General features: G+C 30.9%; 1 protein-coding gene across 2 annotated transcripts; it reads right to left on the bottom strand.

Annotated features, from left to right (window-relative positions):
- Positions 1–10213: 10213 nt before the first annotated feature.
- LOC129973046 (speckle-type POZ protein-like) lies at positions 10214–14990 on the bottom strand. 2 transcript variants are annotated; one of them, XM_056087403.1, is made up of 2 exons: positions 12792–14990; positions 10214–10353 (listed from the first exon to the last, which is right to left on the bottom strand). In XM_056087403.1, the coding sequence occupies exon 1, from the start codon at positions 14928–14930 to the stop codon at positions 13308–13310; it is 1623 nt and encodes a 540-aa protein (XP_055943378.1). In that variant the 5' UTR covers positions 14931–14990; the 3' UTR covers positions 10214–10353; positions 12792–13307. The 2 variants fall into 2 exon arrangements, with proteins under 2 accessions (XP_055943378.1, XP_055943379.1); XM_056087404.1 differs by lacking the exon at positions 10214–10353 and adding an exon at positions 10361–10948.
- Positions 14991–15460: the final 470 nt, after the last annotated feature.

Below are 15460 nucleotides of genomic sequence, written 5' to 3'. Positions count from 1 at the left end.
CTTAAATCTCAATTCCTTCATTTAATTTCAAAATAGTGTTTTTAAAATTAAAAAAAAAATTAGTACAGACTTGGTTTAATTTTTAAATTATACAGTACAAAGAGATTTAATCATATTTTCAATTTCTGTTTTTCTTAGTGTTTGATGCATTTAAAATTAAACATTGTTAATTAATCGATCTTTCAGATTCATTCTGATGTACTTTTAAATTAAGATAAAACAGAATAAAAAATTAAAAATTTCTAATCTACATAGCGTTACCCCAACTGGCGTAGAAAAATTTGCGTTACCGTAACTGGCTTTGAAAATTCACGCATGCGCATTGTATTCTGATTGTTTACATTTTAAGGAAGCGGACTCGATTTAAATTATTTTTAGGTTAGTTGTATGCTTTTGTAATTAAATTGTATTTATGTTAGTTTAAGTTCATCGTTTTTTAAGTAATTTTTTTTACCTGTTTTCGACCGATTATTTTAAAACTATTCTGTTTATTTTCTTAGTGTTTGATGCATTTAAAATTAAACTTTGTTAATTAATATACCTGCTCAAGATGAATCTGAAAAAATTTTGTTGACAAATTCTTGAGATATTATATAAATTAAGAAATATATTCTTTATTGCCCATAAGGTTTAAATGCTCAGTGACTCTGTTTTCAGTAATCATATTTAAAAAAATGCTTTGTTTCAGTAAAAAATATTATTACATTAATTGCAGATTAATCATTTCTACTTTAATTTAAAGCATATATTCTATGGGAGCTAACAGAAAATTGGAGAGATACAGATTACGTTATGACTGAAGGCCTTCATAATATTCTGAGTGAATTGAAATTTGAAGTTTTAAAATATTTTAATGAAGAAGCTATTAAAGTAGGAATTACATAAAATAGTTAATTATTAAAATTTTAACGAGCATTAGGATTGGCGAACCGGCTGGTCGCCAAAGCCGGCTAGTACTTATATAAAGCTCAATGTGTGTGTATGTTGGCGCTGTACAGGTCAGACCGTTTTACCTATAGCTACCAAATTTGGTACATGTATACCTTGGTGGTTGGGAATGTGCACCTAGGGTCCCTTTTTTCGAATTTTCAATTAGAATTTTAATTATTAATTAAAAACTAACTTACCAGCCAAAAAAATCTTTATTTTCCCAATCGCCAAATGAGTAAAGCTTCAGTTTTTTTCCCCACGCTAATGAGGCTAGGCTTAAGATTTTTCGGCCGATTATTTCAAACGATTCTGTTTTTCTTCCTTCATGTTTGATGCATTTAAAATAAAACATTGTTAATTAATCGATCTTTCAGATTCATTCTGAAGCACTTTTGAATTAAAATAACACAGAATAAAGGAAATAAAAATGTATAATCTGCTTATAGCGTTACCCCAACTGGCGTAGAAAAATTCACGCATGCGCATTGTGTTCTGATTGTTGAAAACTATTATCAACGGATGCGGACTTGATTTAAATTATTTTTATTTTAGTTGCATGCTTTTGTATTTAAATTGTAGTTATGTTAGTTATAAATTTTTTGTATAGGCTTATAGTTTTAAGTACATCGTTTTCTAAGTAGTTTTTTTTTAACCTGTTTTCAACCGATTATTTTAAACGATTTGTTTTATTTTCTTAGTGTTTGATGCATATAAAATTAAACATTGTTAATTAATGGATATGCTCAAGATGAATCTGAGAAAATTTTGTTGACAAATTCTTGAAATATTGCATAAATTAAGAAAGATATTCTTTAGTGCCCATAAAGTTTAAACGCTGAGTGACTCTGTTTTCAGTAATCATATTAGAAAAAAAAAATACTTTCAGTAAAAAATATTAATTATATTAATTGCAGATTAATTCTTTCCACTTTAATTTAAAGTATAAATTCTACGGGAGCTAACAGAAACTTAGAGATATATATATTACGTTATGACTGAAGGCCTTTATAATATTATGAATGAAATATATGACTATCAAAATTTGAAGTTTTAAAATATTTTGATGGAGATTCTATGAAAGTATTAATTACATAAAATATTTAATTATTAATATTTTAAAGAACATTAAGATTGGCGAACCGGCTGGTCGCCAAAGGCGGCTAGTTTGGAATAAATTTCTAATTAGAAAAACTTTGAATATTAGAAATGTAATCATAAATTTGATAGTGTTCATTATTTTTGGAAAGCTCAGGAAATTGAATATTGTAAACTTTTTAATAATTATGTTATTAAATTTTTATAATTATTTTAATTAATATTTCTTGTTAATGTTATCAGCAATATCCAATAGTAACAGTTGACATCCATTTTGGAAAAAAATTCCTGAAACTGTATGTTTAATTCCAGAACTTCCCTATCTTAGAGTCAAGTATACCTAATTTTAGACATAATCTCGGTAATTTCGAAAAATATATTTATTTGATGCCTAAGTGAGATATCTATTTAATATATGGAAATTTATCATTCTTTTTTTTTATATATTTGTAGTCCTATTTATGGCGACTAAAAAATTTTTGAAAAATATTAAAATTAAATTTTCGTAATCTCTTCTAATATGTAATTTTATTAATATAATATCAATAAACAAATCATTATAACAGAAAACAATATACAGTCATTTGAAAACAAGAATTATATAATAAAGCTTTAAAATAAATAATGTAATTCACAATTAATACATTCAGAGTTTTAATGATCGTTTATCGGTTTTGTGATTTAATATATTCTGCAATAGTACGGCATTCATTAAGTGACTGAAATTATTGACTTACAATAACTAAGCATAGAAGACATATTTAAAATTGATATCAAATTAATCTCAAAATCGCAGATAATATTTTTGAATCTTTTTATCAGGAAATTTAAGGGAACCGGAAGAATTCGAATAATCAAAGAATTCATTAAATAGTCAAACTAGTCAAGGGTCGCTGTCTTGTGCAGTTTATGCTGCGAATAAACATAAAAATGAAAGTAATATTTTGTCCGCATGCTCAAAGCTTTGAGCAAAAACGTCTCAAAACATGACACCAAACTATTCTAATCTCTCCAAGTATGTTTATCGTAAAATTGTTTGTAGGTGATAAATTAGCTTGTTTACGAAAGCGAGGAAAGGGAATTAATTTCGCTCTGTTTTGTCACGCATTCCGGGGCTTATAAGTCAGCATACAAGGAAAGTGCAATTAATTGCCTTATAAGATAAAGTAAAAAGAAATTAATTGAAAAATTCTGAAACACAACTCCTAAACAAATTTTGTTGAGAAAAAAAAAAAATCTAGATTTTTTTTTTTTTTTTTTTTTGTCTTTGATGCGCGGATTTTACATTAATACTTAACGTTAATCTCCACTAATGTTAAAGGAAAAAGTATGTGTGTGTTGGCCCTCTACAAGTTAGACCTTTTGATTTAGAACTACCAAATTTGGCAGAAGTATATTTTGGAAGGAGTGAATATGCATTTCAGAGCTATTTTAATTAAGTGAATAAGATTGATTTTTTTTGGCTGCTCTCGATGATATTGTTGCATGTTATTGATTTTAAACCATTTTTAAACTAAGAAATATCCTTGGAATCATGCTAATTTAATTGTCGAGCAATTTTACTCCCTACTCTTGAATTTTTTGTGTAGTTTTTAATAGTAATTTTCATTCTACAGTCTCAACAAAAAATGAAACACTTCTAACATTTTATAATTTACTATCGCATCGGCACAAAATAGGTATCAATAGAAATGACTAAAGAGATAGGTTTGTTGAGATGGATAAACTGATTAATTCAAATGAATTAACATAACTAATTAACTACTATCACGAAATTTTTCCATTACAGAAATATCAAGATTTTTTTAATAATTCATTCAGCAGTTATTTTATTTCATTAACTTTTAAAAAAGATTATTTTATAAATAATTAGATACACAAAATAATTAAAAATTCAACGTACATTTGTAAAGGTAAGAAATATTAAAACTACGTTAAACTTACATAGAACAGCTAGAATGTGAACGTTAAGTGAATGAAATGATCGGTGTGGTTTCTCAAAATTTTCACGCATAAAAGTGTAATTTCCCATCCCCTGCAAGATGTTAGTAACCTTGGGTAAGGCAGGTTTGGTTTGGTTATATTAACGTCCCGTTTGAAGCAACACTAGGGCTATTTTGGGACGGACCTCGTAATTTTGAACCACGGTCAGATGACGAGGACGACACCTGAGCTGGCACCCCCCTCTCCACACCAGCGGGAGGACGTTTGGTCATGACGGATTTAACGTGCAACAGACCCCCTTACACGACGGTTCTTCGGTGGAATCGGGTCACGAACCTGAAACCCTCCGGTTCCGAGGCTGAGAACATACCACCAGACCACCGCGGCCCTTTGGGTAAGGCAGAGAATGCCTTAAATGGTATTGGCTTACTACAGTTGCGAAATATTAACTTTTGGCATGAATTTAGCATTTTTTACTAAATCTATCGTAAAAACTCTTTGGAGATTAATCCCTAGCAGGCATTGAAACAGTCTACTAAAATCGAATTTCTGTTTTAAACATTTTTCCCAACATTTTAAAACCAAAATCGGACACAGAACTACAATTGCAGTCATAAAATCCCACACAATATTTATTATATATAAGTCATTACGTTTTTGAGATATCACCTTTATACGCTTCTGAAAGTACAAACCGACAGACGGTCAGCTCTTGATACGATTTGGTTCAAAATTTGACAGGTGTCTACAATATAAATGTTAAATCTGTGTACCAATTTAATCCATCTAGTTTTCTTCGTTTTGTAACTATCGTGTTACTTTGTTCGAACAGCCAGACATTTTCTAAATAGATTTTACTCAAAATTAGACAGAAATCTGTAAATGTGAAGTAGAAGCCGTATACCAAATTTCATCCTTATAGCTCAAAGCGTTTTTGAGTTTTCCAGTTCACAGACAGATTGGTTGATATAATTCAAAAATTGAGTTTTTTTTTTTATTTGACTTAGAAAGTCAGAAACGAGGAGATTCGTCAAAATTTTTTTAACGATTACAATATTTTCTCTTTGCGTACTTCATATTCGAGGAAGTTAAAACTGGAGATGCAAATGATAAACCGTCTGATTATTATATTACAATTCCGAAAGCGAACCCCCGTGATAAGATTGCTGAAATGCTTTATATAAATAAAAGAGCGACTGTGCCGGCGTCCTGGCATAGGGGTAGCGCGTCTTCCCCATGATCTGGGCGTCCTGGGTTCGAGTCCCGGTTCGGGCATGATTGTTCTTTATCTGTGAGATGTGTGAGTGTGCCCCCCTGTAAAAAGGGGTTGTGTACGCGATTGTGATGCGTGAGTAGCTAAGTCGCACTCTTGGCCCTAGTTGACGCTATTAAAAACAAGAAACGCTCCCCCACCGGCTTAAATCGCTGTCTACGTAACAACGGGCTTGTCCATAGCAAGTGCCGTAAGAAACAACAACAAATAGCGATTTTTTTGTTAGAAGACTTACCATACTTTGAAACCAAAGGTGAGATGATTTCATTTTATGAATGCAATCTAAAAAGACAATGAAAATTGATATCTTTATAAGGTGTGTTTCAATTTTTTAGGAACACCAGTAAAAATGAAAATAAAAGCGTAAATAATAAATATTTGACATTTATTTCTGAAACAAGTTAGATAAATAACAAAAATAAATATTGTAAGATAATTTAGATTAAACAAATAAATTTCAACTTTGAAATAACTAAACAAAAGAGTAGCACACATTTTGTGTTTCAAATTTTTAGGGACAGTGGAATTAAAAGCTTCAAAACTTCAAATTAAACTTTTTTCCCGTTCAATATTAGCACCATTTTTTCTAATGAAATCATATATTCTGTTTGGCATGGAATATATTAGGTTCTGAAGAAGTGTTGGATCCAGAGAATACCAAGCATCCATTATTGCTTGTTGAAGTTACATTTTCGAATGAAATTGGCGCCCTCCTTCATAAACTGTTCTTGCGAAAAGACCACATAGATTTTCAATGGGCTTCTAGCTGGCCAATCCATAACTTTCACTTTGTTATCTCTAAACCACTTTTTTCTTGATTTTGAGTTGTGGATAGATGCATTATCCTGTTGAAAAGTCCAATTTGGACCACATATTTCAGGTCCTGCATTGAGTAAATGTGTTTGTAACATTTCTTGGTATCGATAAGAATCCATTTTTTTCATTCACAAATGCCAGTTCGCATGTACCATTGAGGCTAAAAGCTCCCCAAATCATAACAGATCCACCGCCCATTTGCCTTTTGGAGAAAATCTCTGGTTCTTTTCTTAGATCATGCCAGTAATATCTCCAACCGTCTGGCCCATCTAGATTAAACTTCTTCTCGTCGCTGAACATGACTTCTATCCACTCATCTTTGAAATGCATGTATTCCTTTGCCCAGGATAAACGTTGTAATTTGTGTTGTTTGGCAAGTGGTGGTTTGCAAGCCTTTTTCGCATATTTCATGTTTTTACTGCTCTTGAATGACCTCCAAACAGTAGTGTAAAAACATCCCACTTTCAATTCTTTTGTTACTTTTCGTACTGATGATTTTCCATTTACATTTCTGAATAATTCTCCTGCGGGTACGTGAATCGAGCTTTGGCTTAGGTCCTCGCTTTTGAATGGCAGTTGATTTTCCATTTAACTGCTTCACATAATTTTCCACAGCACATTTTGAACGTTTTATGAGGGCTGCAATATTTCGCAAAGATTTTTTTCTTTGTAATAAGCTTTTATTTGGCCTTTTTCAAGATCTGATAACTATTTACCTCTAGTCATATTTCTTCGGCAAAAAATTAAGTACTAAATTAAAAATTAAGTAACGTGGACGTTTTCAATATAAGCTTTTTAAGTTATTAAAACAACTGGTAATAAATGAAAATGAGCAATAATAAAGATTTAACTTGAATTTATATACCATCTCATCTAGCTGTCCCTAAAAATTTGAAACACAAATTTGGCATTTTTTTTTCTTCTATTTTCTTCTTTTATTAGCATTGATATTTATTTAATTATTTTAGACTTTTTTATTATATTTAATTTTTTATGTTTTTCAAAGAAGTTTTTACAGATATTAGGTAAAAATTATTCCGATTTCAGGTTTTTATATGGTGTCCTTAAAAATTTGAAACACACCTTATCTAATTCAGAATAACATAAATATCTACGCAATTTATTCTCCAAATGTTTGGAGACATGAAGTAATTAATTCTGACTCAAGAGTAAGGTATAAAATCAACATAGAAAATGAAATAATATATCAATCTTGTGAATAATGGGAAGCTTCTGATTTTTCATAATACATAAAAATGATATTCGAATGTATGATTAAACATTATTCTTCAATATTTTTCACGATAACATATTCTACCGTTCCCGCTAACAATGTTGACGGCTTATCAAAACTGATTACATGTTGTCGATTTATCACACATCTCAGGATTTTGATGAGTTTTCCCTTTATAGAGCAATGATTTTAAATTTTTTTTGACCTGCCAGAGAACCTGTTTTTCCCTAAAAGCTTTTTTACCTGTTTATATATCTACCAGTAAATAAGAAAAAAAATACAATTTGTTATGCAGCTTTTTTTTTTTTAAAGTAGACCTATAACAAATTTTGGTACTTTTCCGTTAGCCGGGCACAAGCGAAAAATCGCCAAATAATGTAGAATTCCGCCAAATTTCTTACGCCAAATTCGCGTTTGGCTTACAATTGGCGACATTTGCGCCCGGCTAACGGAAAAGTTCCCCAATTTTAATTGAAGTCCAAGAATACGTTATTTTTTCAAACGTATGCCTGTCAACTAAATAACTCGAAGTCACTGCTTGGCAAATGAAATTCGACATTTGATTTTAACATTCGAATTGTAGATCATTTTCAAAGTAGCAAACAAAATCCACCTACTCGTTAAGTTTGCCAGTCTGTTTGTTCCAGCGCAAGTGAACGTGATGACTATTAAACATTAAGATAGTTGACAGTTTGCGCAGCTAAAGTGTAAATCGACATCAAATTTTGAGCTAGGTTCGTTGGCGGGTGCCCGTTTATTAGTCTAAGCTCGAACGTGCATGCAATCATAATAATTGAAAAATGCAAAAACTTATACAAATTAAAATTTTGATGTCATCTTTTAATATAGGAATTATGTGTAAAATTTTGCTTTCCATCGTATCATTCAGGATTTTATTTAAGTTTAACAATTTTTATGTTGGGGGGGGGATAACATCTTTTTTAGGAAGTATGCGGCAATGACCAGGTGACCAATCCGACTAGTTTAATATGTTTCCATTCGAATTTATAAACCTCTTGCTCATTTGATGGTACAATCTCAGCTGTGACGGCTGAGGATCGTAAATCCAATAACTGATATTATCGAGTATCCATCGTAATTTGTGTTTGGTGGAAGCCAAATTCTCCTTTATAGGTGAAACTTTTTCTCGTTAATGAGGTGGACATCTTTTGACAGTAATACGTTCTAATTATCTGGCCATTGTAGAAATCGCAAGATCTACGAAATTATTAGAAATTATGAATTGATGATCATTGAAACCGGGTGTTAATCTGAATTAACACTGTTCATACGATTTATTTATAAATAACAAATTATTTTTAATGACAAAATAGCTGCCTTAACGGAATTCCGCCTGTATGTGAAATATATGGACATGAAGTTTTAACTCATGTTAGGAGAGTCTTCAAATTTTTATAGTGTAATAACATAGAGAGTACGTGTCATGCTCATCAAAGGATAAGATTGTAAGGGCCGTGTTTGAAATGGAGGGTAATTCAAAATGAATATAGCGATTACAAACGACTATAATTATTTAATGAAAAAGAATTCATATATAAGATTAACACAGAATGTAGACGGAATTTCAAAATTTCCCCTGCCCAAAACACTTGAATAACTCAAAGTACGCATTTGTAATACGCTTGCGTCGGTGATTACAGACATACATCAGAATGTATGGCGTGAAATGGACTACCGCCAAGGGAAATCACACAGAACATCTATAATGTACACAAAATTTTGAAGTTCCGTCTACATTTTGTGTTAATCTTATCTATAAATTCTTTTCATTAAATAGTTATAGCCGTTTGTAATCGCTACATTCATTTTGAATTACCCTGTATTCACATCTAACTAAAAACTAGTGACACGATATATTTATAAGTAAAAACTAATTTATGACAAAATAACTTTCCAATCAAAGATTTTCCTTAATGTGATTCTGGTGAATGTAAAGGACACGCAGGTATGCCGAATCTCCTCTCTTTGGTATGGCCCAGAAAATTATGAAACACTTAATCTCTCTATCATTCCTTTGCCATGATTGATGGTTACGGAGTCCGTTCTAAATACCCTTGTTGTAACCTAAAAACGTTTCAAAGAACTGTCATATTGCGTATTTATATTGTTCAGTAAGAAAAAAAATAACAAAATAAATTTCTTACTGAGGAACTTTTAATATGTGGGACAAGCACAAGTAAAGAATGCATTTTCTCTCATTTTATCATCATGTAGAAATTTGTAAAGATTTTGTGCTCATAATCTGGTTATAATTCAAAATTGCAATGTTTGTGCCAAAAATTTATTTGTGAAACTTCAAAATGAGGCATTAACCCTTAGATCCATGATTATTTGTTTTGAATTAAGAAAAAAATCGTTTGTTATAGGAAAATAATCATAGGTTATGTAAAAAATAAATAAAAAAATCCAGGTAATAATATGGTATACTTATTTTGAAAAAACTTGCATCTAGACTTTTGGCAACATACAGTATTCCTAGAAATCTAACATTGGTAGCTTACTTGACAACATATGAGAAGCAATTTTTTTAACAATTAGATAGATTACTCCATTGTAGGGAACTCGACAATAGAGACTATCTCTTCAGGTAACACACTGAACTTCATCATCCACCACATTCAAATGTGAAAAATGTAATGTAAAAAAAAAAAAAATATGTATAACTTACCAGCCGAAAGTAATGTCAACTTTTTTCTTTCATACATGATATATTGTCTATGGTTATCAACATGCGTTCGGAAACATACACATTCAGGTTTTTGAATAAAATTAAGTGGGACTGGATGTAGACAATTTGCAACAATATACATTTAAGGGTTAATCTAATTAACCGCAACAATCTGCCATAAGAATTATTTCAGAAGTAACATTTCATGTTAATGATTTACTAACAAAATAAATACATTAAAAAAAGATTTATTGTTAAAGCAATTAATTATATAGAACAGTTTATTGATTCAATTGTAGGTACACACTTCAATCGTATTTCATCAAGCACAATGTTGCAGTACATTCCTTCATGCTTCTAATCTGTACACACCTGTAAAAGATAATTTTTCGGTGAGAATCATTCGATGAAAGGCTTAGAAGATTAAGTGACGGGTTATTCTCAAAGAAGGAGCAGAATTAAAATACTTTCAACGAATGGCAATAAACAGTGATGCATATGATACATCATTGGATAGAAGAAACTTCAAACTTTTATTTTATGCATTCAATATTAGTTCCAACTGTTATTCGACAAACATCGAATTGGAAGTTCATTTTTTGACATCCATTTTTTAAAAAAATTCTTTGCTAAGAAATATGTTTGATGAATATCAAAATACGCAGCAACAGAATATTTAAAAGTTGATATACCATTTGTCAATTACGTAATGGAATATTCACAATTATAACCACAAAGGAATTACTCACCGTCCTACAAAAATGTGCTGAGCAAGCTAAATGACCTTCGTCGAGATTGCAAGGAAGTGGAAATTAAGACCGAGCCTTTAGGATAATCACGAACCTTTCCTCTAGAAAATCGATAAAAATTGCAGATTTTTGCCTGCTTTATTTTTTTTAAAAATTTGATTTTATTGAAATAAGCAGAGTCTGTGGGAAAATAAGTTTTTTACTACGAATCAGAATTCCTGGCATAAAAAAAATTATTTTAAAAGTGTTGTTCTGATGGCAACATAATGGTAACACGCATAATTTCATTGGCTTAAAATGTCTTTATGGTATTCATATCTTACTAGTTAGTGATATAAAAAATGAGTTATACAAAGTAATGGGTTTATCAAAATCACTCGCCACAAATATTAAGATGGCATTAATTTCAAAGGGCGGGATCAATTAAATAGGCTAAAAAAACAATGAATTAATTTAAAAGTAATAAAAATCCTTCAATATTAAAAAAATATATATTTTATAAAATCATACTCATATTCAGGATAAATCTAAATTGTTTATTCTCCCGAAATCTTTGAGAATAAAAACACAAAAAAGTGCTATTAACAAGCTGAGATTTACTTAATATACGGTCGCCGGTGGGCGAGATCTTTCTTGGGCTGAGTTTTTAGCAAATTAAGTATAGCTCAAGAACTATTGAGAATTTTGGAATGACATTTTGTATACATACATAAAAAGGTCTGCTGAATCGTTTATTAAAAATTAATATTTCTGTAATGGAAAAATTTCGGGATAGTAGCCGACTAACTCGGTTAATTCACTATTTATTAATTAACTATAATCTATTTAATTAACTATTTTAATTAATCCAGTAAATCAGTTTGTCCGTCTCAAAAAACCTGTCTCCTTAAGATTTTTATATTGATACCAATTTTGTCAAGATGTCCGCTTCGTATTCCTATTTCGTACAGTATTTGCTCCAATTTTGTACAAATTTTATACAATAGTACAAAATTGGAGTAAATGAAAAAAGTTAAAGAGCTGCTTTCATTTTTTTGTTTACGATTGTACGCTTATATTTAAAATATATTTTAAAATTCGTTAAAAATTAAAGATAAAATTTCATGAGATTAAAAATTTTTAATATTGAAACAATAAATTTTTATTTTGAAAAAATTATTTCTTAGAGGTATTTTTGGAAATTATTGTAAAAAAAAAAAGGCTAAAATTTAATCTAATTTTTAATTAACTCAGATTTTAATCTAATTAAAAAATTACTTTGAGGTGCACTTTCCAGTCTCAAAGGAATGTTTTGGCCCAAATTTGGTTCAGTGGCAAATAATCTATGCTGTGGAGCACACACACACACACACACACACACACACACACACACACACACACACACACACACACACACACACACACACACACACACACACACACACACACACACACACACACACACACACACACACACACACACACAGTTTTAAAAATATTAAAATATTATATTTTCAACAGTTTCGTACAATTGCACAAAATTGGAGAAGTAAATAAATGTTTAAATAGTTTTTAAATTGGCATTTAAATATAAAAAAGAACTTTTTCAGCTTTATTCATTATAAGATATATAAAGAAAGATAAGAGAAATTCACCATTCGCGTTATAAGGAAGCTAAATTAACTTAAACAATCCAATAACATTTATTAAAGCATTAAGCAAAGAGTTTCCACTGTTGAATTAATTTAAAAATACTTTCTTCATAAACATGCTGCTATATATCTATCGAAAAGTCACAGATTATTTTTTTATTAGAAATCTGGAACACAAAACAGAAATTTATAAAGGTAAAGCAGGATCTGGTATTCGGTTGAAGAATCGTATTGCAGTACAAAGTACTATCACAGAAAATTGGATCAACTTAAAGATGAATAACGAATGATTTTAGAATGATACTATTTATGTAAAAAATATGGGAATAAAGTAAATTTTTTTTTCTTGTCATTCAAATAGAATTTACTAGCTGTATATTTCTCATTTTAAATCATCAGATTATTTTGAAGATGTCAAGACGATACTTACCTAGTGTACAGTGATGCACAGGATATTAGAAGACAAAACGCAGACAATTGATAGATTAACGGTTTAAAAATGTTCAATATGTCTTCTTCCAATCAGGTCTACATATATCAGACCTCTATAATGCTGCTAACTATTATAAAAGAGATTAATTCTCACTCTGATGACTGTGTTTTTTAATGGTGGGAGGTCCACTGAGCATTCAGATCTGTCTTTCCACGGTTTGTCTTATTGTATATAATACATCAGTTCAATTGCATCAGAACAACTTAATAGCATAATTTGTAAACCATGTAACCACTGAAGTCTGGTTTTGCTTTATAGTTTGATTTTTGTTTTCATTCTTTCTAAGAAATCTGTAACTTTAAAAATACTCTGTATATTTCTGGATGGGAATATAACATAATCAGGAAGCATCTTAAACTGTTCAATTTATGTTGTAAGTGATCGATGATAGAGAAACAAATTATGGACATAAAACATTACTTACGAAAAATTATTAAAAAAAAGTTATTAGAATTAATTGTTTTTCAACTGTATGGCTCGAAAGATGTCGATGGCCAAGTAGGGATGACTTTTTTCCAAATCCCTCCACTGATCTGAAAGGAAAACTTTTTTATCCTCTTTTGCAATGTAATCTTGCGCGGCTGCCTTCAAGTCTTCGTCTTTGTGCAAATCTGCCAGAATCAGCAACTCACAACAGTTATTTAACTCGATGCTTCTTTTCAGAATCACTGCGCACCTGTGCTTCAGGGAAAGGACCTGATACTTGTCCGCAGCGAAGTACAGCTTCTTTGCGTTCGCCCATACCAATTCTTCTAATGTATCGGAATACAGAAATAGCAGCATGCGTTCAACAGTTTCCGCGTCTACGTCATCGATTCGGACACATTTCTGGATATTTTCTTTCATGTTGGTTGTAAACATAGCTTCAAATACAGGAGACCGAGCACTCAAAATGACTGAATGTGCTGGAATTGTTTCTGTAGCCGTTTGTAGCTTTATATCACAAAGAATGCCCTTCTTGTAAAAGGCTGCGAAGTCTTCTAGTGCGTTTGGAAATGGATAACTTAGATTATCATTCCGTTTTGAGTCTAAGCTAGATCTATTTAGGAATGGGATGGGTGATTTAGAATCGCAGTGAAATGAAGATAATGACCCTTGAATTGATACTGATGACTCTAAATTTCCAAGGTGATTCTGGGACAAACATAACTTTGGATTTACATTTCCAACAGAAGTAGTTTCATATTCAGTTTTCACAATTTTCCCGAATTTCATTCCAGTCAGAATGGCGATTTTACAGCGTAAGCTTAGAACATCATTAGGCAAATAGAAATCCTTATATTCTATTAAACTTTTCTTAGAAATCAAATTAATTTTTCGTGTTGCTTCAAATGTATAAAAGTTATACATTGTATCAGAAGTTTCTTGACCTGAACTGTCCAGAAAAACACATGAGCAGAAATACTTATACTCACTTTTTACTGTCATAGGAATGAAATCAATTAAAAGTATAGGAATTTCTTCGCCTTCTAATCTTAGATTCACAATCATTAATGTTTCACCTGTGGATGATAATATAGTTTTCAAAGTCTTTTTTGTATCCGAACGGAAAGCACTAAAATTTTTCACCTTTCCTACAAAATCGAAATATTCTACTCCTATTAGCGTTCGAGCAATGCATTGACCGGACATTGGAATGGCTGCATCTTTTTTCATAATGCATGTAATTATAATATTATGCGGCTCATAAACCTTCCCTAAATATTTTCTTGGCCCTAATTTAGCTATTAAACCAGGAGGTCCTAATTCCTTTTTTTGGAATGTATGGGAACAAGATATTTTCTGAAATATATTATTTGTGGTATCAAAATCATAATGAAGATGAAGTTGTTGAGGACCGCTGTCTTCTGGTTCTCTTTTAAGAGTCACATAAATCCAAGCTTTAGGAAGCAATCGATACATCACCAGTCTCCACCTTGTCTGTTCCATCATATCCACAGATATCACAGGACTATACAAGTCCTTCGAGAAATCATAATGTCGAGGATTCTTAATTTTCCAAATGATAGTAAAACTGTTGGCAGATAGATTGTCTCCTTTTTCCAAACAACCGCATAATTCTGCTTCGTTTCCCATATTTGTATAATCGAGATTACAAGCAAAGAAAAGTAAACCTGCTTCACCAAGTGCTTCCTTTCTGAAATACACTCATTTATTGTACAATGCATTTTGAACTCTTTATCAGTTTTTTTATTGATCACTTATCTTTTATCATTAGGCAGTTAAGAGAAAGCAAATACGCAGCACTTTTCTTATACACTCTCTCTCTGATGTTTGATTAACTCCTTTCTATTTCTGAGTAAATTATTTTTAGTTGAAATGTTAAATGAAAATATGCAAGGTAACCGCTCTAATTGTGGTTTAACAGTGTACTATCTTGATCCTGACCGATCAAATAAGAAAGCAGCGTAACAAAACAATTCTTTTATTTACAGCCTTATAAATGTACCCAAACAATTTGTTCTCATCTAGGTTAATATTATTTAAAAATTCACACAACAGTTGAAACTTTAGTCATGAAATAATTCCTTGATCAAATTGGAGAATAGACACCAAAAAGATGCTAACAAGATGTTAGCTAACACGGCAACTCCAGGGGGCCGTTC

The sequence above is a fragment of the Argiope bruennichi genome, chromosome 6, assembly GCF_947563725.1.
Source record: "Argiope bruennichi chromosome 6, qqArgBrue1.1, whole genome shotgun sequence".
Lineage (NCBI taxonomy): Eukaryota > Metazoa > Arthropoda > Arachnida > Araneae > Araneidae > Argiope > Argiope bruennichi.
The sequence above is the reverse complement of the archived record's forward strand: the minus strand, read 5'-3'. Positions and strand labels throughout refer to the sequence as shown.